At 47.8% G+C, this 23,290-nt stretch overlaps 1 protein-coding gene across 1 annotated transcript in view; it reads left to right on the forward strand.

The window, feature by feature from the left end:
• Window positions 1-1,422: 1,422 nt before the first annotated feature.
• LOC119182883 (pleckstrin homology domain-containing family G member 5) overlaps window positions 1,423-23,290 on the forward strand; it is a 759,199-nt gene continuing 737,331 nt past the window's right edge. The window contains exons 1-2 of the mRNA XM_075889871.1: window positions 1,423-1,928; window positions 15,540-17,488. Coding sequence (XP_075745986.1) covers window positions 17,311-17,488 — 178 coding nt within the window. The 5' untranslated portion in view covers window positions 1,423-1,928; window positions 15,540-17,310. The remainder of the gene's footprint in view (window positions 1,929-15,539; window positions 17,489-23,290) is intronic.

Consider the following 23,290-nt stretch of genomic DNA (forward strand, 5'->3'; position numbering starts at 1 on the left):
GGCATTATCAGTACATCACATGCAAGTTCTTTCGTTATTCATGGACAGAAGCAAAAAAGAAATCACACCATCTCCCCGAAGGGAACCTTGATGGGACGCAAAGCAGCAGCAGCGTTGCGCACGGGTTGTGTCGGCGGGCTGAACTGCGCTAACGCGGGGGCTGCGGTGACCGCTGGAAGACTCGTTTGAAGCGATGGCTGGCTTAGGTATGGTCGTTTCTACAGAGTTGACACGGACGCTGGACCGTAGCTGGCGCACGTTTCGCCTTGACTACCAAAGCCTTGTGATCGGTGAAGTGCATGCTTAGAGGTTCCTGCTGACGTTTCACTTCGAAGATGACAAAGACCTGATCGATACACGTTCCCCTTATCGTGGTGACCCGCACAGAAATCTTTGAACGCGCACGCTACGTGCGCATCAGGTTTAGAGCGCGTGAACTGACTAGTGGCCCGTGCAGCGAGCGGCTGTAGCGGCAGGTGTTGGTGGCGAACGGACGAGGCGGCAGCTGCGGGCGTATCGGCAAACGCGTAGCAGGCGAGGGTGGTGGTGGTAGTGGTTAGATGAGGAAAAAGGCACCTAATTTAGACGAGGGAGAGAGTGACGTCACCGCGCACTGCGAGGCAGTGTTTCTGCGAGGGGAGTGTGACGTCAACGCGCAGCTGTGGCGTTACCTACTTGGCACCACTTCAACGCCTGCGGCGAGGAAAGCCCGTTTGTACGGATGCATGGAGGGACAGCGTTGCACAGGCTAGACAAAGAGCTGCTTCGCATCAAAAACATTCTAGTAGCTTCATTATCAAATTGAAGCAGGTTAACCACCACATGATTGTGCTGCATCAAAGACGCCATGTTGGAGAACCAGTAAATTAGGGACCTGCGTTCATGGTGACAAGTGCGATCTATCCCTTATATTACGTGCATGCATCGTTATTTAAGCCAATTACCACAACTACACAAACTACAGGCCTGTCAACGTGTCATGGGTTTGTAAGGCTTCGCCCATTTCAGGATCTGTCTTCCACTGGCAACGTCAGTGATGGCGCCAGTTCTCGCCCCTGCCACGCCATACAAAAAACGCTCCGGTGGTCGGTCAGCTGATCTGGCCTCTCGGCGTCGGGCGGGACTGGCGATCGCTCGCCTTTGGCGAGGCGTCGGCCCAGCTGCTCGCACGCTGCGTGTGGCGGCGACTCTCAAACAGGTTTCCATCTGGGCGCGAACGGATTCCCTCGCCGACTGAGCCGTTGTGTTGTTGTGTGTGCCAGCGGGTGTGCGCCGCCTAGCGGTACCTGACTCCCAAGGGCAGTCGGAGCTCTGCTTTCCTGAGGAGTGCGGCGGCCGTGCCGTACTGGCCGTACACCTTCCCGCGGGGAGCTCCAGCAGTGGGACGGCGATCTTCACGACGGCTCAGCGTAACGGGCGCTCTTTCTCCGGGCCGCTGCTCCGGCGCGTCTCATCACCCGGAGAGCCACTCCTCCCTCCGGCGGTACCCGAGTGCGACGGGCGGCTGCCGTCGAGCTGTCTCCGATCTTGTCGACTGGCCTCACATCGCAGGTCATGGTTTAATTTGACGACTGACGCTGGCTCCTTCTGCGGATGCGGTGGTGTTTTGGTGTGATCCTGAAGCTACGGAGAAGGAAATGATGTGAAAAATTGTGCGTGCTTCTACGTAAAGATCTCTCCCGCCATAAGTACCATTGTGTCTTTCCGTTTTGCTGTGGTGGACACATCGGCACCACGTGCTTCTTGGAGTAATCCTGTATGCCTCAACGGTTCGAACAGCTCCTCCCGAAGCAGTCACTAGTGAAGATTCTTCGCTTGCAACATCAGCGCCACTTGCTTCTTCAAACAAAGAGGTGCTCCTCGGATCTCCGGGCTTCGTTTCGTATTCGATCTTCCGTCCCGCGCAAGATCGAAAAGTGGAACGCAAAGTAAGTAACGCGTTGCGTTATCGCAAGTTATGGTTTACGACGGTCGAATCAGCAGTAAACCGCTGTCCTTGTATTGGCGGTTGATAGCATTTTGCTGTCCACATTTCAAGGCCAACTGTCTCGATCACTTATAAAATTATAAATCACCAATCGACGTCGGGACCCCGAGAGGTCCGTGCGTAGAACTGCAAGAAAGAAGCTCCTTCAGACTGACAGCAGTGTCGCCGTCGGAAGAAGCGCTCTTTTTGCACCCAGAAGCGTATGCGCGTTCGAGTCAGAGCCAAGGACGCAAGGCTCAATGATATGTGCACGGAGACCATTCAAACTACTGGAGTGACAAGCAGCTCCATTGTCTCGGAAGCACGTCCCGTCCCCAGGGACAGCCCTCTATAGTTTTCACGCCGAGTGTTCGCTGTCGCGCTGTGCTTTGGCGTCGTTTCTGCGTGCCCTTCGTTAATGCGCGCGCTTTGAAAGACGACCGGGGGAAAAAAAAGCCCAGTAAAAGACGGTGCACGCATTTCCACGGATTCACAGGCTCGGTGCCTTGGATAACATATCCACTGGCAGAAAAGAAGTTCGCGGGTAAGTGATCGAGGCACATGACGCCACCGAATTCTCTCGCTTTCTTACTGGTGTCTTACGAAAGTGTGCATTTCCTATAACATTCGTTTTATTGCTTTTCCGCCTGCTGTAGGGGCGTTCCGAAGTAGGGTTCAAGCAACCCCTCCCCCCCCGCCTGAGAAGATTCAAGTTTGCTTGCGTGTATGTACGCTCGCACATGGAAACGTACGCAAAAACATAAGTATGAATGAACCCCCTCCGCCCTCTCCGAAAAAAACTTCTGGCTACGCCCCCAGTCCACCCTTCACGGCATCGTCCCAATGCCTGCCCGTACCGTGCTTCTATCTTTGCAGAATACTTTGCGACATTTTATTTAAATTCATATTTACACCGGTGTCACACGATCGCTTCTAATCGTGATCGGACCTGGTCGTAATTTTATTTCTTGATCATCGTTAGCTTCCTTACCCCATCTGCAGAATCACCTTTGAGCAATTTTATCGATATCGGGTATAATCGCGATCAACAATGAACACTGAAGCATGGTGATGATTTGCGCGAGAGTGAACTAGAGCTTGGTGGCGTGCTATTCCGATTTTTTTTTATTCATCTCCGCCGCCATCTTGTGCTCAGTAACGAATGATTTACGGTTGATGTGTGTCGTTGCGTGAAATTATTGAGATTGTCAAACACCAAATGTGATCCCACAGCGGTCTTATGGCTTATTGGTTTACATGTGTGCTGTCCATGCAGAGTCGTTACACCGTAAAGCTGACAGCCTAAGATGGTTGCGCCTGAACACTATAAAGTAAGAAAACGCAGAGAAGTAAGAACCTAAATAGACGCAAGAGTGCCTGTAAGTCTGCCGCCGAAGACCTAAAAAATAATGAGAGCAAAATAACCAGTATGAGATAAAAGGAAGTTCAATAAAAGTGTGGTCAAGAATGATGAAGCAAGACACGTGAGAATCGGGGCGTAAGGGAGATAAGCGACTGTGGGGAAATAAGAGAAAAGATCACGCTGTTGAACTAACCTCTACATATGTTGATGCATTTTTTTATGCGCACGTGCACGTGTACGTACACATGTAAATTTGAAAACATTCGTAGGGATGGGTCACTGGGTACTAACAAACGAATTTTATTCTTAAGAACGCTACTAAGTATATAACTGAACGGCACAGACGCCACCAGATGCGCAGCATTGATCGGCACTTCGTGTCGTTTCCATGAACTAATATTAGCTGCCCACGGTCAGTCTGGAGAAGCGCGCTCCTCCAGACCAGCCCTGAGCTGCCAGAGACTTGACAATTTTTTTTTGTGTGTGTGTGAGAAGTAGAAATTTTTTAAAGCACTTAACAATCAATGCTGTATCTGCCGGTGTTTGGGTAATGCTTGTAGCCGTGCGCGCGGAAATTGATTGATGGATTAGTTGAAAATTTGTATTTAATAGGTAGAAAAGAAAGAACGGTGAGCATGGGTTCCAAAGCTTGAGTTGTCGTTGCAGCACGTTCAGTCAGATATGTGTGTACCTGTATGATTATAGTATGATTATATAGATATATTGACACATGCATATGTGTGTATATGTAAGCATCTATGTGTAATCCGTTTAATACTACATCTTAATTTTTCTTTGCCCGTTTGCTATAGCCCCTATAGTGACTGACAGTATATGCAATTAAATATAAATCAATAACTAACCCTTCTGGATCTCCATGTTTGAAATAAAATTCAGTTAGTACAACATAGTCGTTGAACCAACTAGCTCTGTCGAATACCATTTTGACGCTCATTAACCTATTGAATAATAACTGTTGGGGCCTAACGTCCCAGAAACATCATATGATTATGAGAGTCACCGAAGTGGAGGGCTTCGGAAATTCCGACAACCTAGGGTTCCTTAACATGCACCTAAATCTGAGCCCATGGGCCTCGAGCACTTTATTTCTGCATCGAAGTTGCAGCTGCCGCAACCTGGATTCGATCCCACGACCTGCGAGAGCGCAGCCGAGTGCCTTAGCCACTATAGACCACCGTAGCGGGTGACGTTAACGTACTTATCCTCCATAATTTTAGGAAGTTTGTGTTCTCGCAGCCGTGTTACCTGCGCTTGAGCCCACAACTACAGCACCACGTTTCGTTGAACCTATATATACACGCGATAGCTGCAAGCGCCCATGTTTACATAGGCCCCGCTGGTTCACTCAAGTTAGCTCCTCGGCCGCCATTATGCCAGCGTTTCGCCATCGTCTTCAGTCTGCATGTATACTCGGTGAGCCTGTTTGTACTGCCCTATTTCTTCCTTTGTTTTGCCACGTCTATAGGACGTGGGGCCTTGTTTGCTTCGCAACGGTCAAATTAGCGCTCGAAATCTGCGCGTACTAAATGCGGGCAGAGCAGTTAGTTCTACGGCTTATAGGCCTACGATGAAAAAAAAAAAACACTCAGTTGTTCTTGGTGGAAGGTAGCAGTAGTGCCTTTGCGGGTAGCGCAGAGCCGGAAGCAATGCAAATCTTGTCCCGTCCGGACCTTGGCGCTAATCTAAAGCCCTTAATCCTTCAGGGGTCGGCTTTAGAAGCCTTACGTACAGCCTTCCTTCTTTGGGTAGAGGTGGAGCTCACTCGTTTTCACGAGTTGATTCCTTTCGCAAATGTGGCCACCGGAAGTCTAATGTATGCTTTGCTCCGACAGCAAAAAATGATAATAATAATAATAATTGTCCGCAGGAAACGGGAGAAATGGTGTCAGTTTGTCTAGGAGGACGTGTTAGTGGCGTTTATCTGTGATGAGAATAGCAGATGCAATGGCTTATATTCCTGCCCTGTATATTAAGGCCGAGGTTACGGACAATATGGATGCCTTAAATGAATAATATTCTTGAATAGGGGGCGTGGTTACAAGAATAAAGCATAATAAATCAAGACATATCCGCGGAGTGAATGATGATGAGCTGGGCGGAGCGTTCGTCCTTCCGTTCATACATCTGTGCGTCCGTCCACCCGCCCGTGCATGCGTCCACCTGTCGGCCCGTGCGTCCGTCCGTCCGTCTGTCTGTGGACGAGCACGAGCCACCGTGGCCCTCCGCGCCCGCCGCTGCTTTTATTCCATGCCCCACCCAAAAATCCGGCACGTACGACGATGATCCAGAAGACTGAGAGAGACACTCGTTTCCCGCGCACCCAGGCACAGCCCGCGCAGTGGCCAATCGCAGAGTAGCGGTACAGTGCCATCTAGAATATCCTCACTCAACGGCAGTTTGTATACACAGCTAAGTGTTTGTATACCCTGCAGTCGTTGTGTACACTGCGGTATACACGTACTGCTTATACACTGCTTATACACTGCTAGGATACAGCGCCATCTGTTATACTGCTCTGGAGATACTGCCAGTTACGCCACACGTGGGACAAGGTTAGACTAACCCCCGTATTCAAGAACCTAACTTGACCTTATACTTATGACTTAAGTCAACCTTAGCCGTAAGTCCGCCCTTAATGGGTTTCAAGAACCTACCTTGTACTTATCACGGAACTTTCCTCGCACTTAAGTAAGGCTCGGTTAAGGTAGCCTATGACCTACCTTAAGGCTTCCCGAAGCAGCATGGCGGGGGACGACAACTTTGCGTATTCCGTTTATTATGTGGACCGCAAAGAAGAAATATTGAACGGCGCAGCGTACGCGTACACGTCACCGCCGCGGCGAGTCCTCAACGATCGACGAAACCTGGTTGAGACGTATACGACAAGCAGGAATTATCGTGCCACCCCCGCTTCGCAAAAAGTGTCGTGAAGAATCTGCTCGCTGTGCTGTTTCTGCAGGAAAATATCCATCCATAGTCATGGGTTCGTTGTGCCCCGTTTCGCACAGCTGCTAATCGCATCGCACTTTTATGGAGTTGGCACATTACTACTTTGGAGTGATGGCCTTGTCAGTGTCTCGTAGCCGACCGTGTCAGGAATATACAGTCGAGTGGATACCCGCTATGCTTGCAAAAACACTTTCTCCCTTACCGGTAAAGCGTCTCGAAGTGGTGCAAGCACTTCCCTATAGTTGTTTGGTCTGCCTTTCACGAATGCACATTGGGTCGTCTGTAGAATGCTATCGCGAGCTGCTTCCACGTTTTTTTTTTGTTTTCTCTGAAGGCACACGACGTCCGTCTTGGTACTTGTTACCAAATCCGTCAGGACGTAGCCACTTCGTCGAAGTTATCTTCAGTGAGACTTTTGCGAGCGAACGCAACTTGCTACGCGAAACGTTAGAGACACTAGACAGTAGACCTTTTTCCGAAGAAAAGATCCTTGGTTCATGGCTCTACGCGTCGCAGGACAGCAAAGCGACGCGGGCATTGCTAAGTTTTCTAAAGACGACCGGACTACGCGACCGCTTATAAGCGTGCAATGGACAAGGTCACATTTACACACACGTTGCCCTTCACTTCTCTCTCTCTTCTCCTTTAATCCCCTCAACCCTTCCCCCAGTGCAGGGTAGCAAAGCGGACGTGCGTCTGGTTGACCTCCCTGCCTTTCATTTCTTCCCTTTTTCCTCTCCTCGTCCTGCTCCTCCTCTTCCTATCTTCAGTGCACCGCTCCACAATAAATGCAACTTCGCAAAAAAGCTGTAAAATGGCTGAAACTATCAAACAAGTCCAGTAATATTCTAAAAAAGTGAAAAAAAAAACAGCAAACGCTTAAACGAACACAATAACACCACCGAACACAGCAAAAACATACAAGACGTCGAAGTAACGAATGTAACCTGCGTTGACGGGAGTTGCAGAAATGTGGGCAGACGAAAAACGTGTATTTTACCAAAAATTGCCAGTGCCTAAACAAACATTGCTAGTGTTTATGTTTGGCTGCTTCTGTGCATAGCGTTGTTGGTTTCTTGCAGTAAACGTAACTTATTGTTGCTCGAGATAATGATTTTGTAGCGAAAATTTACCTACCCTCGTATATACCTAGAGGATATACTTGACAGGAAGAGGCGCCCATTGTCCAGAATACCTTCTGATCAGGTGGCATCCCGCGGCTCTGGGGACCAGTCTGAGCTTATGGTCGATGCTGAGACTGACCAAAGCTATCTACCAAAGATCGCTGCTATCTTAAGGACTGGATGGTTCTATCGGGGATTATTGCCAGCCTCCTTTCATTTTTCGGAAGGATTCGGGTTCACTTAAGAAGTGGCATTGCGGAGAAAAACGAGTACTGGCTATGCGGTGATTACTTGTTGAGTGTGCAAATGTCCCGTGGAGGCTTGAGTAATTGCTCCTATTTTCTGGGTATGTATGAAGTGAAGTAATGTCTGGGACTTGCTCCTTTGTTTCAAACAATAATAATAAAAACCGGCAGATAAAAAAGCCGAGAAAGAAATGTATAGGGGACTGAAGTAAGGTAGCAAGAATTGGGCTAGTTAGAACATACACGTGACGGTCAGCGTACAAAAGAACATGAAATGTACAAAAGTACACAAGCGCTGTGAGCAACTGAAAGTTCAATAAAAAAAAGAAAACGTGGTATATATGAACAGAAAGGAAGGCACTATCAACCGTGACCAAGCATCTGATCGCGTATGCTGTGGATATTAAACATGAGAATTGGGGAGAGCAATTGAAGGCTGGCTCAGGCACCTGTCTTTAACTTTTGTTATTTCAAACGCTTCTGTCATTTCACGCGTGCACTGGTTCTTGTGCTTCATCACAACAGGGGAATTAGGGGACGACCCGGGACGTACTGTCACGGCCGCTCGAGGTGGTGTGTTTCCGTCGAGCAGCCGTGGTTCTGTTTTGTTGCAGGAATGTTGCAGGTTCGTGGTTCCTCCTGGCGACAAGTTGTCTGTATGTGCACTTTACTTTTCTCCCATCAATATGACAACAAGAACACTTTGAACAGTACAGTAAATGTCCTGTATACTTTGCTCGGCTTCATTATCTGCCGGTTTCCATTAAGGTTATGTGCTCTAGGTGTTCAATATAATTTGTCTAACGTTGTGTCTAACAAATAAAAAAACGAGCCCTAAGTTTATCCTTCTTTCCTTCATTCATAGCCACTGAACTGCATGTTGCGGGATCGAGCCCCGGCTGCGGTGGCTGCGTTTCCGATGGAGGCGGAAATGTTGTAGGCCCGTGTGCTCAGATTTGGGTGCACGCCAAGGAACCCCAGGTAGTCGAAATTTCCGGAGCCCTTCACTATGGCGTCACTCATAATCATATGGTGGTTTTGGGACGTTAAACCCCACAAATTGATCGATCATTCATTCATAGCCAGGGCCTTGTTCTGGTAGACTTAATGCCTTCAGATAATATACGAGCGATAATTGGTCAGCTGTCAGCTCGTAATAAGATCACGTACTGCATGACGCCAAACAGGCACAAAAAGAGTGTCCTACACTCGCCGCAATGGCAACAGGCGGCGCTGACTGACGCTCCCACGTTTCAATGCACGTGCATACCGTATAAAGTGGACGAGGGTATTGCTACCATGTAGCTCAGTTGGTAGAGCATCAGGCACGTTATTCGAAGGTCGCAGGTTCGGTCCATGCTCGCGGCAAGTTATCTTTTCATCCATTTTTCTTTCTTCTCATTCACATTACAATTACTCATAACTTTCCCTATAATGTCCTTGACATAACTGTCCGTAAGTTTTCATTATTATTTTGTCTTACAAAGAAAAAAAAATGAGAGTTTAAATTTGCCTCTCTTTCCTGCGCTATAGGTAGTAACTTATCTTGACCCCAGACCATTTTGTGTGCAGAAAATACTAGGACCTTGGGCATCTGCCTCAGTTGCGCAGAAAGCGACTAAAGCACTGCTACTTTACCTAAAGTCAACAAACCTGAGCGACCGCCTGTAGACTGTGTGTGCTCCCCGAGTGTGCTCGTGATTGTGTGTACCTTCTCATCTCTCTGCAACCTCTTTTCTCCCCTTTATCCCTTCCCCAGTGCAGGGTAGCGAACCGGATGTGCGTCTGGTTAACCTCCCTGCCTTTCCTTGCATCTTTTTTCTCTCTCTATATATATATGCAGGAGGGTACGCTGTGCGGAGCCGACCATTGAACAAGTGATGTTGTCGAAACGCCGAAAAAGATAAAACCACTTGTATAGAAACGCTGACCCCAGTGACATGTCTTGTTCAAGTACATACATGCCCTGTAGGGCAAGCTAGTGGTAGCTATGGCAACTCTTCTCTAGCGAGAGACAGAGAGAAGAGCGAAGTGCAGGGATATTATGAGAATTATATCTGGTTTGCAGCCCCACACTAGCCGTAATGGAACAGTCATAAAGAAGATGAAAAGTGGATAGAAGTAGGCATGAATACACACAAAATCAGCATGCCGACAGGAACCCAGTATAGATGGAGTGTTATCGCTCATTAGGGCTTTTTAGGGGCGAAGCTCCTTACGCCGTGGGTCGAATGTCCCGTGTCGTCGTCATATATAGGAGCCACTTTTCGTATAGAATTGATAAATGGGGGTAGTGTTGGTGTGTTGCGGTCATTATTCACCTACGAAATGTAATGCCACGAGTTACGTGCTCTTGTATGCATTTTTTATTGACGAGAGAGCGCGAAAAAGCTCATTGCTGATAAATTCAGTTGTGGACATCCGTGTCGGCGTGGTTGGTTGTGAGCGAAAAGTCATCATGCAGCTTGTGCGCGTCACCGAGAAATCAAGAAAGACACAGGTGAAGTAAATAGAAAAAAAAAACAAGTTTTGGTTGGTTCAAGCCAAGCATTTTTTTTAAACCCCCTTGGTTCAAAATTCAAACGTATATCACATTCTGCGTAGAGAGTAACCGGCTTAAGGCAGTCTGTCCGACTGAATATGAAAGCTTTTGATGATTTTATGCTCACAAAACTTGCTTAAGTAATGACGAAAACAATGGTTGTTCAAACTTGTGTCGCGGAGCGCATGCTCCGTAGGATCCGCAACCAGGAAGGTGCAGTGCAGCGCTGTGTTGAGAAACCGAAGCGCCTATATGGCCTATCATCACGAGACTTCGCAAAATGTAAAAAAAAAAAAAAAAAAAATAACGAAAAAAACGTTATCCAAGCATTCAGAGGTTTGGGCTGTTTTTATGGCTCTCATAATGCTGTTTAGCCTTTGTCAGCTACATTGCCGTAACATCAAACCTGAAAATTTTGATAAAGAGCATTAGCATTAAGCTGCATTTGCTTCTTGCGCCATAAGCTTGATTAATTTGATTTATTGATATCCCGGATTAACGTCCCAAAACCATCATATGGTCATTAGAGACGCCGTAGTGTAAGGCTCCAGAAATTTCGACCACCTGGGGTTCTTTAACGTGCACCCGAATCTGAGCACAGGGGTTCTACAGCATTTTTGCCTCCATCGAAAATGCAGCCGCCGCATCCAGAATTCGATTCCGCGATCTGCGGATGAGCAGCCAAGTACCTCAACCACTAGGTCACCGCAGCGAGGCGTCGTCAATATGTACCAACAGACTCAAATTTCAACAGTGCTGACAGAAACGAAGTGAAGAAACAGCTCCCAGCAAACTGTAACAACGAAAACGACAGCAATGGGACAGTTCATTCTCCACCGCTCTGCAATATCCAAGACTACCAGCGGAGAAAGTGGAACTATTACATCGGCGCGCTCTCGGAGGCCGCATTTCCGTGTTTTACGGCGAATAAGCCGTATCAGCACTCCCTCCCTTCCCACTCGCCCAACGAAAGCGAGTGACTCGGACTTTCAACAGACGCGATGCGCCACGCTTTCGCGGTTCACGCGTTCACGGCGCGCACCGTGAACGCGATTTACGATCACGCGTGCGTTCGAGGCGAGCTTCCAACGCGCATCATCGCCACGTCCTACATAGCTGCCGCCCGTTGCGCCGCCGTGCGTACAGCAGCTGCATCGCGCCGCTTTCGCATCTTCCCGCGGTCCGTCCGGCCAGGAAAGGAGGCGGCATCGGTCCGCGCTTAGCGTGCCCATACATGTATACGTACGTGTGCGCGTGTAATAGTGCGGGCGGCATAGCTTGCATACCGGCCAGCTCACGACACACTATAGGCTGCTAGGGCCATCCTCTCGGATGACACAGCGGCGTCGAACCGATGTGTGGCGTGGCGATGGCGTCCTTCCTGCCGGCGCTCAGTACGAGCCGACACCGACTCTCGCCTCCTCTCCTTATGTCTGAAAACGCTGCTTCGCGTACGAGCCACGTTCCCTTTCACACAGGGGCACTGGCAAGGTCGCACCAGCGCTGCCGGTCCCGAGGCATCCGGAACTAAGCGTACTTTCGTTAAACTGCGCCAACGAACACAAGCGCAAGAGACAGGGCCACGTTCTGCCATTCGGGTTTCTTGTTTCTTCTTGGTCTGCTTACATGTCATGTTTCATTCAGCTGAGAGTGTGCGAATATGTCTAGTCTTCTTCCCTCTTCTTGCGTCCATGTTAGGGAGTAGATACGTTTGCGATGAATGTCAACCGACCAGACCGACTTGGTGATCTACCAATAGCGGCGATCTGTGCAAACTTGAATGGAAAACAGAGACAGGAGCCTGCGCAGGCTGTCAGATCATTATTAATTAGGTGAATCAGATAAAGGCGTTTTATAAACAATTGATTATATTTTGCACCGCACCATTTAGTATGAAATGATTAGCCCACTATAGAACTGTTTATCGAATGAACCGTTTGTGGGCAACGGTACCATGATCTCAGTCAAAGGAACCAAGAACAGTGACGATGGCAGGAAGAAATAACTTAGAGAGCAGAGAGATCTATAATTTGGTTACTGATGGACAGCGGTACGTCTTGTGTATACGACTCAATATGGCTGTGAAATGATGGCGACAAGGCCCGTGTGCTCAGATTTGGGCGCACGTTAAAGAACCCCAGGTGATCGAAATTTCCGGAGTCCTTCACTACGGCGTCTCTCATAATCATATGGTGGTTTTCGGACGTCAAACCCTCATATCAATCAATCAAACGATGGCGATAGGGAGCAAAAGGAACTCACATTGTTCGCCTAAGACGGATCTAAGACTCAAGTTCTCCACCTTACCAGTCCATGTATTTATCCTCCCCCGCCCCCCTCTGAAAGCTTTCTGCACTTAATGAGGCTTTGCATTGCCTCCATGATCGGATACATTGCAAGCTCTCTGCACCCCATCAGGTTTAGCACGGCCTCCATCATGGCCCGCCTTTGACTGAGCGACGGTGTCTTGGGATGATGGAATCACGTGGCGTCACGTTCTTTGACGCCATAGTGACGTCATGATATCGCCCTTTGATGATATTGATTTTCGCGTCATTCGTCTTGACAAACACGCTCGTTTTTTCAAGATTCATAAATCGTATAAGCCTTACAAATTCTGCCAAAACGATGTGACACTGTGGACTTTACAGCGGATGCATCTTCGGTGTAACAAGACAATTAAAGCCATGTTTTCCATTGTGGGTATACAGTTGAAGCTGACATCTATCTGTACATATATAGGAGTATATAGTTGGTTGGTCGAGCACTGTTGACACTGTTGTGTATACGCTACAGCTGTATAACGCAATGCATAGAACAAATACGTAAGCGCTTTCAAACATGATCTTAAGCTCCAGCATAGTTCAACTGGTAGCCGTCTTTTTTTTTTCTTCTTTTGATAACGCCATCATGTGCCAGCGTTAAAATCACTGGATTATACCGCTGAAATTACTTTAGCAAAACTGTTCTCGTAAAACTGAACCATCATGGATCTCCTCCTTCACTTAACGTCACGACGGAAGTGGGATAACGAATCCAATGACAAACATCCAATAGAAGCGAACATAGAAGTGAAGTTAGCCGAGTCTACAACCCGATTCCTAAATACTTTTTTTAACTTCCTGGAATTGTTGTCAAAATACACGCTTCCAACAAATCCTCCTGGGGTCAGAGTATGAAGTGTCTGCTACCACTTCTCGACTTTTTGTTACATAACGCCACGGGCTTCATGATGCAGTGGTGCGCATCCCACAACCGGCTCGTTCGAGAAACGGAGTCGACAAAATTTCAGGCTTCTCGGAAAAAAATATATAAAAGGCATTTTGACCAACACGCAACGCGATATCCATAGGAGACGCGAGGCTTCCCATCAGATTAAAAGGAAGCCGGATTTTACCGCTGTTCCGAGAACAGTTCGCGTCGCGTTGAAACTACCTGCTGCATGTAACTTTCTTTCTTTCTTTCTTTCTTTCTTTCTTTCTTTCTTTCTTTCTTTCTTTCTTTCTTTCTTTCTTTCTTTCTTTCTTTCTCTCTTTCTCTCTTTCTTTTCTTTCTCTCTTTCTTTCTTTCTTTTCTTTTTTTTATCGTTGCCTCTCAGCGGGGGAAGCGAGCGCCGAACCCATAAGTGACGTTTGACGGAATGCTCAAAACAAGGCCGCATTGCGGACATTCTGTTTTCGAGTCAGCGTTGCAAGCATGTTCGGGGAGAGACTAAGCGCTGACATAACGATTTGTTGGAGGTTAGAGGTATGAAGTTGCTGCCTTTGCCTGTTCGAAATGCTCGCTGTTTTACAACGTTGATTACATGTCATAGGTGAGCTTTATGAATGTGACAATACCAACGCGATTCTCGCACGGAGTGAAATGCGAAATGCGACTCGTGCTGCGCAAACGCGCACGCACGCACGCACGCACGCACACACACACACACACACACACACACACACACACACACACACACACACACACACACACACACACACACACACACACACACACACACACACACACACACACACACACACACACACACACACACACACACACACGTCTGTTGAGCCTCATATGACCACCTTCCACTGGGCTCCAGTGTTAGGACACTCCTGGCACGAATATCGCAGGATCAAATCCGAGCAGCGGTGGGCGCATACTGATGACGACAAAATGCTCAAGGCTCATGTGCTTAGACATAGATGCACGTTAAAAAATCCCAGGATGTTGAAATTTCCAGAGCGCTGCTTCGCTTTGGCATCGCTGATATTGATATCGCGGTTTTACGACACTTAATATTGTTATAGTAAGTGTACCATTGAGAACGTTTACGAAAACATTACCGTCCAAGAATTCCGTACGAATTGTTAAGCAGCGAAAAAAAAAAACATATCCTGCCCTGATGTTTATCACCAAATCCAGATGGTACGTTAAAGTTTTTAAGGGTACACCTTCGGGGTTTGGATGAATGGTTGATGGAAATTCATTTAGCGTACTGAGAGATGCTGGACGACGACGTCTGTTCCTTGCGTTTGTGCAGAAATCCTAATCGTTGTGGACCTCCCATGTGTTCCATTATTCATTTTCGGCGGACAAGTGATGTGTACGGTGATCTGGCGCCAACTCTTCTCCCTCCAATGCTGACTACACGAAATAGCGCTCTGCCGTCTTGAGCCGGTCTTCTTGGACGTTTATTTTTTTCTGTTCCCGTAGTATGCTATGCCAGTTCAAAGGTACTGGGGCTAGGCCCGTTTCAGTGTCACATACGTGCTAAAAGTTTCCACATGCACAAGACAGACAAATTTCGGTTTCACCTCGCCGTTAGGCCTACACTGTACAAAAAAAAAAAAAAGCACACGTGTTAAACCGCAGCGTTGAGTCAGAGCACTTTTATTGATTATATATACTGAGTTGATTCGCAGAACTCGCATCAACGCTCCTCCATTTCTTTCTGACGAATTTCCAGTCACGAGTGCTTTTTTCTTTCCCACCTGCTTCTATTCGGCACTCGTCCTTCTCCGCTTTGCACGGCGTTCCTTCGTAGCCGCAAACACCGCTACCTGTATGCGTCAGTGTAGGCTCCTGAAGTTTCAACGCCACGCTGCGCATGACTCCGCGTTAGCTCGGGTCTCTCCGTACCTGGAAGCGCGCGTGCGAACGCATTCTTGCGCAGAAGGTACGAGTGTTTTCCCTTTTCACCTTCAGCGCTGTGGAAACAATTCTCGCTCGCCTAACGTCGCACGTTTTTTTCTTTGTTTGCACATTTTTGTCGTCTTACTACCTTCGTCTGATTTTTTTTTCTTTGTTTCTCTGCCCTTTCTTCCTCTCCCCAACGCAGCGCTGCATCTCGGCCAGGAATTCAGGAAGCCCCTTTCGGATGCCACGGATGATTTGTCAGAGCCGAGCAGCGGCAGCGGCAGCGGCGTGGATAGCGAGACTCGCTTGCTGGTGAACCTCAGCACCATCATCATCTCATCGGTGCTACGCACTCCACGTACGACGAGACGACGTGGATGTCCTTGCATCATTGGTCAAACCACCCTTCTTGGCCGCAGTAGTCACCGAGAGGACGACTACAACGCCGGCATCGCTCACGCGGACTCTACGGTATACAATAACAACGCTCCTCCTCTCCCAGCGAGTCTGTTGTTTTAATCGAGAAAGAAGGATGGAAACATAAGCCCAGAAGCTCTCCTGGAAGCTTTCGGAGGAGGGCTTCCGCGCGTCGCAGCCATCGTAGATATAGCTTTTCTGGACCGTCGTATCTCGTTTGAAACGTTAACCAGTTGCGGGACGAAGAGCTGCGCCGTCTACTTCCAAGGGCAGCGGTGTGTGTGGCATACGCAAGAAGACAGTAAGTACCGAGCTTGCGACGCCTACCGAATCGTCACCCGACAGAGACGGTGGCTGATAAAACCATTCGGCCCCGCTTGGAGAACTCTCCGGCGAGAAGGTCCATCTGGGACGTGCGCGCACGTGCGCGTCTGTGTGTGTGCTAGTCGGGGAGCCGTGTGTGCGACGAGTTCTGCGGCATTGCGAGAGTCGTCGCTTTGTCGGCGGCGGAGACGAGTGCGTGCCACGGTGGGAAGCGACGAGCGTGCGTCGAGCGCGATTCTGGAAGCGATAGCGAAAAGCCTGTTTCCCCCGCCGGCCGGTATCGTGGGATTAGGCCATCGACGGCAGCGGTGGTAGCAGTGTCGCGCTGCCGTTCGTTTCGGCGTCTGCGGCGTATCGCCAAAGCGCCGCTGCAATCCCACCACGACGCGGTTTCCGGATGTCGAGCCCTGTTGCCCAACAAGTCTGCTCGGCGGCGAATGACGAAGCCGAAGTGTTGTGGCGACGACGGTGGTACAGTGCATGTGGCCCTGTGTGTCGTGTGTCGCACGTCGCGTGATTCTCCGGTCGCGGAGGTTCCGAGGAGCTGAGGAAAGTGTGCACCGTCCATTGACTACAAACAGCGTGTCACTTTGCATACCCAGCCGGAGGTTACAGTCTTTATTGCTATCTTTTTTCAAGGACTACGAAAGTACGGTCCATATGTTGCCCTCTGCTCTCGTTTGCAGTATACCGGCACGCTGTTACCTAAATATCTTCGTAAGAAGTGGATGTTCCACATTTCTGGGGTCTCCCGAAGCGCCTTCATTGACCCAGCGGCAACAGGCAACAAACGCCCGACAGGAAGCAAGCCCCCTCCCAGCGTAGTTCTTTCTCGTGAGTGAAAGTGTTCCTGCGGCGTCGGCGGGAACGTAGAGAGACTTCCAGGAACTACAACAGAGGCGGCTGCTGCAGCAGAGCGCGAGATCTCTTCGCTAATGAGCCAACGCTAGTCAGGCAGCCAGCTGCTGCGACGCTCGCAAATAAACCGAGAAATAAAAGCCTAAGTAGGTGCTGTGATAGGCCAACGGCGGCGGCGAAACAAGCCTTTGGAAGAAGTAAAACAAGAAGAAGAGCGGAACCGTGAGCCTTGCCGTGGTGGGCGTCTCTTCCGAGCGAGTGGTTTCGATGTGCGTCCGGTGTTTTCGGCGTGTCGTTGCCCCCGTCGTCTTGGGGTCGTCGTCGAGAACGTGCGCGTGAGTGTGCGTGTTTTGCTCCAGGTCGTCTCAACCGCGATGCCTTCGAGCATCGCACCCATGTCCAACGCGGCGTGCATGTCCGCGGTGGGCCCGGCCGCTCAGCCGAGTTCGACCACGCCTCAGCACGGGCAGCAGCATCAACCGCACGTGCAAGGACGTCTGGATGGATTTCAAACGGCTATCAACCTACTTATGCGCCGCCGATTCAGCACAGGTAAGCCAGAACAGTTGTCATGTTTCATACTTGACAGTGTGCGTACATGAGTTGCCCCCTGCATCCTGGTTAGGTGCTCATTGTGTGCATAGCTGTAAATTTTGCTAACATCTTGCTGCGTCGAAAGATGAAAGGCCACCCGTTGAAACTTTGGCTCCATGCGGCAACGACCCCTTCTCAAGAATCTTTCATCTGTGTGGACCTCCATCTTCCACTGCACTTCTTCACCTAGATTTATATTTGAATACACTGTCTCATCTCCTTGTCATCAATTATGAGCCAGCGTGAGTTGCACAATATATGCTGCGTATATGCTGTTTACTTCCATCGAAATAAAGTATAGTATATTCCTACTAGTATATCATAATTATTCCACGTAATTACCGAGTAATTTCATTCGACTTATTGTGCATGCAATCGAATGTATGCTCCTAAGCCTTAACGAGTGACTCAGTGGCTCAAACGAAGACCACAATTTAATCGTTGCCAGGTGACACATCACGAGGAAGGCAAGGCTATTCCTTTGCCATGTACTGGCAAACGAACATGGTTCGTCGAATGTCAACTACGTTGAGGAGGAAAAGGAAAAGGGAAGAAAGGAGAGGCAGTGAGGTCAACTAAACGCGTCTGCTACACTATGCTATGGGAAATGGAGAAAAAAACAACTAGAGGAAAGCTGAAAGGTTAAGCAAGCTTTGGCTCTGTCGGCTACCGTACACGTGGTGTGGGGAAGGGGGTAATAATAGAAAAGGTAGAGAAGAAAGAGCAAGGACAAGAAAGAGCAAAGGCAAGAAAGAGCAAGGGCAAGAAAGAGAGAAATGAGCGGTTAGTTTGGACACACACAACAAAAACTCGCGCTGTTAATTCACAGACCCTCGTGAAGTCCGGTGGTATTCATGTGGTACAGTAGGACTTTCTTGACCTCGCGTATGCACGAAAGTGTGGGTGGGTGTCCGAGTATCTTCTTTTCTGATGGTTGTCTTTCGTCCGTACGATGGAGCTTGGCTTCCAGACCACCTCGCCGAGTCTGGTAGGATGGGCAGCGGCATGAAATCTGCTCAAGTGTCTCCTCACAGGCGCATCGACTGCATGCCGCTCTGCTGGCCATTCCATTGAGACATAAATACGTATTAGCAAATTCCGCAACTAACCAGATGCGACACAGTAAAGTTGCACTGTGTCGAAAGAGCACAGATGCCTAACGAAATTGTGAATTAGGGTCAATAGAATACAAGCGCGATTAAAAAAGAAATGGTAGAGAGGTGCCATCGGGGTGGAACATGTGTCGCCGTCCATTACACGCCTATACAATCAATTGCTACGCCTGGTCGATTTTAGCAACAGTAGCAGGGCATCAGTGCGATGAATATCACCTGCGGTGACGACGTGATCACAGGAACACAATATCTTTCTCTTGTCGTCTTTTCAGAGATGCAGCACTCAATGGTTGAGGTTTCTGACATTCCAATGCAAAAGTTTGTGGTATGTACTTTAGTTACATAAGGTAAAAGAGAGAATTCTATCGGCGTGATTATTTTTGGTAGCCTCCTAAGTTGCGTAGCCTTTTAGGGACTCGGGTTGTCGTCCTTCGGCTGTCTTATGTCACATGGTATCGCACTGCTGGGTACAGGCCTAAAACAATGTTCATAATGCCGAATAATAGTGAAAAAATAAAGTAACAAGGTCTAAAATATCAACTACAGAAATAACCAGGAATTATTCGCAACAAATTCCCGACCTGCGCCCCTCATAATCATATGGTGGTTTGGGGACGTTAAACCCCACAAATCAATCAACAACTTCCCGACCATTGTGAAAAAAAGACATATATATATATATATATATATATATATATATATATATATATATATATATACACAACGACGGCGTTTCAAGTTTTAAGTGCGCTGATGCGTGTACAGTAACTGTGCGAAAATAAAATAAAACAGTTATTGTAATTAATCCAGAGTACGCAACGTGTAATCACGGAAGGCCCTTTATGTGGTGCCTCACTCTACAGTAGTAGTCATTTTTCGAGCACGAGCTATGACCGTACTGTCGTCTAAATTCTGTTGATATTGCTACGCCAACAACGAGAAGCCTGTTCAACGAGGTTGTAGACTACATGTATTTAACGCAGCGCCTGCGGCCCTGTCCAGTTGAGCTCAGAGCGCGAGTGGTGACGGCTCTTCATCCTCCTCGTCGGGCACCCACCATGCACCCACGCTCATAAGTGAAAAGTGGCGTCATGTCAGACACATGACTTGGCGGTACAAGAACGTGCTCGTTTTGATAGTTTTAGTCGAAAATTTTTACATGGCAAATTTTATCAAAAAATCACAGCATATCTACGGAGTGAATGATGATGAGTGGGGTGAAGCGTGCGTCGGCCCGTCCTTGCTTGCATCCGTCCGCGCGACCATTTATGCGTCAATCCATGCGTCCGTCCGTGAGTCCGTCCGTCCGTCTGGTGATGCGTCTATCCATCCGTACGTCCGCGTGTCCATCCATCCGTCCGTCCGTCTGCCAGTCTGTCTGTCCGTCCGTCCATGCGTCCATCGTGTGAACACTGCAACTTACCGCCATGAAGAAAACGATAGATAACCGCACAACAAGAATTACAAATTGGGAAATCTTTCGAGAACTACAGAGACAAAATCTTGAGCCTTGTTATGACGCAGAAACGCATGCATTGAAGATAAAACATTTTCTAACAAAAGCTACTCGTGCAGTACCCATTACAGATAGATATTCTAGTGTTGACGCTGAGTATGAGAAGATTCGCGCAATACGACGCCGATCTGAAAGAAGATATAGAAGGTCGGGTAATTTAGAAGATTTCAAGGTTGCACAGAAAGCACATTCTGCAATGTATAAACAACTACAGAAGCTTTCAACCAAAAGGTGGCAAGATTTATGTGCCTCACTTTCTCCATTTACATCGGCGCCTCAACTGTGGAACATGGTATGCGCCCTCCGACAGCCAGTAGTCCACTCAAGACAACTACAGGCTCTAGCGCTGTCTCGAGGAGTTATCAAACGTGTGATTGCCGAAGAATTTTGCACCTCCACCGAATTCTAAGCCTCCACCAAGAGGAGACTTCACTTGTTATTGGCAAGGAGCTTGAGGGTATGTCTGGGTTTACCACGATCAACTTCCAGTACTTTAGTGTATGTGGAGGCTCGAGAGCCACCTTTGGCAGTACTCCGAACTAAAGAAACATCTCGAAATTTATTAGGAATTTTCACGCAACATGAAAGTCTTTCTTTATCTGGTGCACTAACACAAATGATGGCAACGAGACTACAGGATTGTGTATCATCATTTCAAGCAGTACCAGAATTTAAACAATGGAAACCTTCAAAACCACCTGGACGCTGCCACTTCTCAACGTTATCCATGAAATAGACGGCATAGAGAAGAAAGCAGACATGGCACCTCTATTAGCGGCTCAGATGGTACATCAACAGTTTCATATTATGTATAATGAAAAAACGAAGATATATACAGATGGATCATGCACCGAAGAAGCGTCAGCCTGTGTGGTCTTTATGCCCGAAGTGCAAAAAAAGAGGCTGTAGAAATTGTCACATAAATCTTCCTCGACGACAGCAGAAGTGGTGGCTATCTTTGAAGCAGTTAAGCATATCTGCGAGAATCCTCAGCCACGAAAGTGGGTAATAAGCACGGATAGCAAACCTGCTCTTCAGCTTATCAGAAATGCTAGATCACTTTACAGAAATGATGAAATAGCACAATGTATTGCAGAAACTGTGGAACATGCCTCATCGCAAGGTCACAACATCGTATTCCAATAGATTCCCAGCCGCTTTGGAATAAAGGGAAATGAAGAGGCTGACAGCCTCGCTAAGAAAGCATTGAATGAAGGACGGGATTGCGCAAGCCCTATGTCTGGGATGGATATTCGACATTTTATAACGCAAGGAGCTAACCATTATATGATGGAAAAGTGGTTTGATAGCCCTAAAGCAAAGGAAACAGTATTTTATGAAGTTGATCCACACAAAAAATTTTCCATATTGACAGATCTCCCACGACACTTAGAGACAATAATCCACCGACTTCGATTGGAAGTAGCATATACAAACAGATTCCTGCACAAGATACATCGATCCAACTCACCGGAATGCCATTGTGGTCATGAATAAGAAAATGTTCGCCATATTCTTTTGAGTGCGTTAGATACGCGAACGAAAGAGAAAAATTAAAGAGCATATTAGCAAGTTTGGACAGACGGCCCCTCACAATAAAGAAACTACTTGGACCATGGCCTGGGATGCATCTCCAGAAAAAGGCAATAATCTTCCTGACAGACTTTTTAGTGGAGACCGGACTGGACAAGCGCCTATGACAGCCAGCCAGAGAGGGATATATATAATATGTATTTGCGCATATACTGACAGTAGAAAAGGAAGGTGTGCTTGTAAACATTTTATGACTGTGTGAACTGCTCTAAGAAAACTGTGCATTGGCATGATATTTAGACTGGTTTCAGTGTGCTAATATGTTTTTTTTTTCTTTTCCGTATTGTTAATTTTTGGGTACCGTTCTGTATTATTCTTTTTTTTTTCGCTGCTGAACTTCGTGATATGGAGTAGCCGAGGCAATGTGCACCTCAACCTCTCCACAGCAAAACAGTTAAAACAGAACAGAGCAGCACAGAACCGCCATCTCCCATCTCGCATCCCCTGTGGCAAATACCCGCTCTAGAGCGGGCATGTGCCACTGGTGGCTACATACATACATACATACATACATACATACATACATACATACATACATACATACATACATACATACATACATACATACATACATACATACATACATACATACATACATACATACATACATACATACATACATACATACATACATGCATGCATACATGCATGCATACATACATACATACATACATACATACATACATACATACATACATACATACATACATACATACATACATACATACATACATACATACATACATACATAAGGAGCAGCGACAAACCCACGCCATGAGGAGCTTCACCCCCTAAAATTCGGGCTTCACTGCTCAGCCAAACGTTACATTTTAACGAAAAACGACAAACTTTTTATTAATAATATGTTAAGTATTTGTGTTATCAGTAAAACGTGTTTATGGTTAAACGAAAATCGCCAGTCATTGCTTTATTGAACAAGTGAATGACAGGCGCGCTGCAGTACTGGAGGTGGAGCGTGTATTGTTACGTTTGGCCCGGCAATTCGTCTGGGCAGACGCCATTGTGCGTAAGCTGATCTACTGGGGAGGCTCTCAATCCCTTCGGCGCCCAGTCTGCCAGACGCTGTCGAAAATTTCGGCAATTACCCAGACCTTGTGGCAAGCAAAGGCGAGTTCCTGACTTTCAAATGTGGACCCTTTCGTCGTCCCTTCGAGCAGCAGCGGTGACTGATGGCTTCGGCGACTCATCTGGCGATGGGGAAGCTGTTGTGACCGGCGCCAGAGCTGACAGGGAAGCGGCGCTCTTTTAATCCTCAATCACGTATCCGACCAGCGGGCTGCCCATGCCCACCAGGCACTGTCCCTGCTAGCCGGAGGATGAGACGTCGTGTCGCCACGACGTCGTTAACCGTTTAACCGTTCGAGAGAGGACAACAAAGACAGCATCTTCCTTGGAAGAGACCGTGGCGGTCACCGCAAATCGCCACGCTAATTAAGCGAACAAATTCGCGGACCCTTTGATGTATGCTGTCAGGATCTTGGGAACTCTCGACTTGCGGCACACACACGATGAGGA

Source organism: Rhipicephalus microplus, chromosome 3, assembly GCF_043290135.1.
Source record: "Rhipicephalus microplus isolate Deutch F79 chromosome 3, USDA_Rmic, whole genome shotgun sequence".
Lineage (NCBI taxonomy): Eukaryota > Metazoa > Arthropoda > Arachnida > Ixodida > Ixodidae > Rhipicephalus > Rhipicephalus microplus.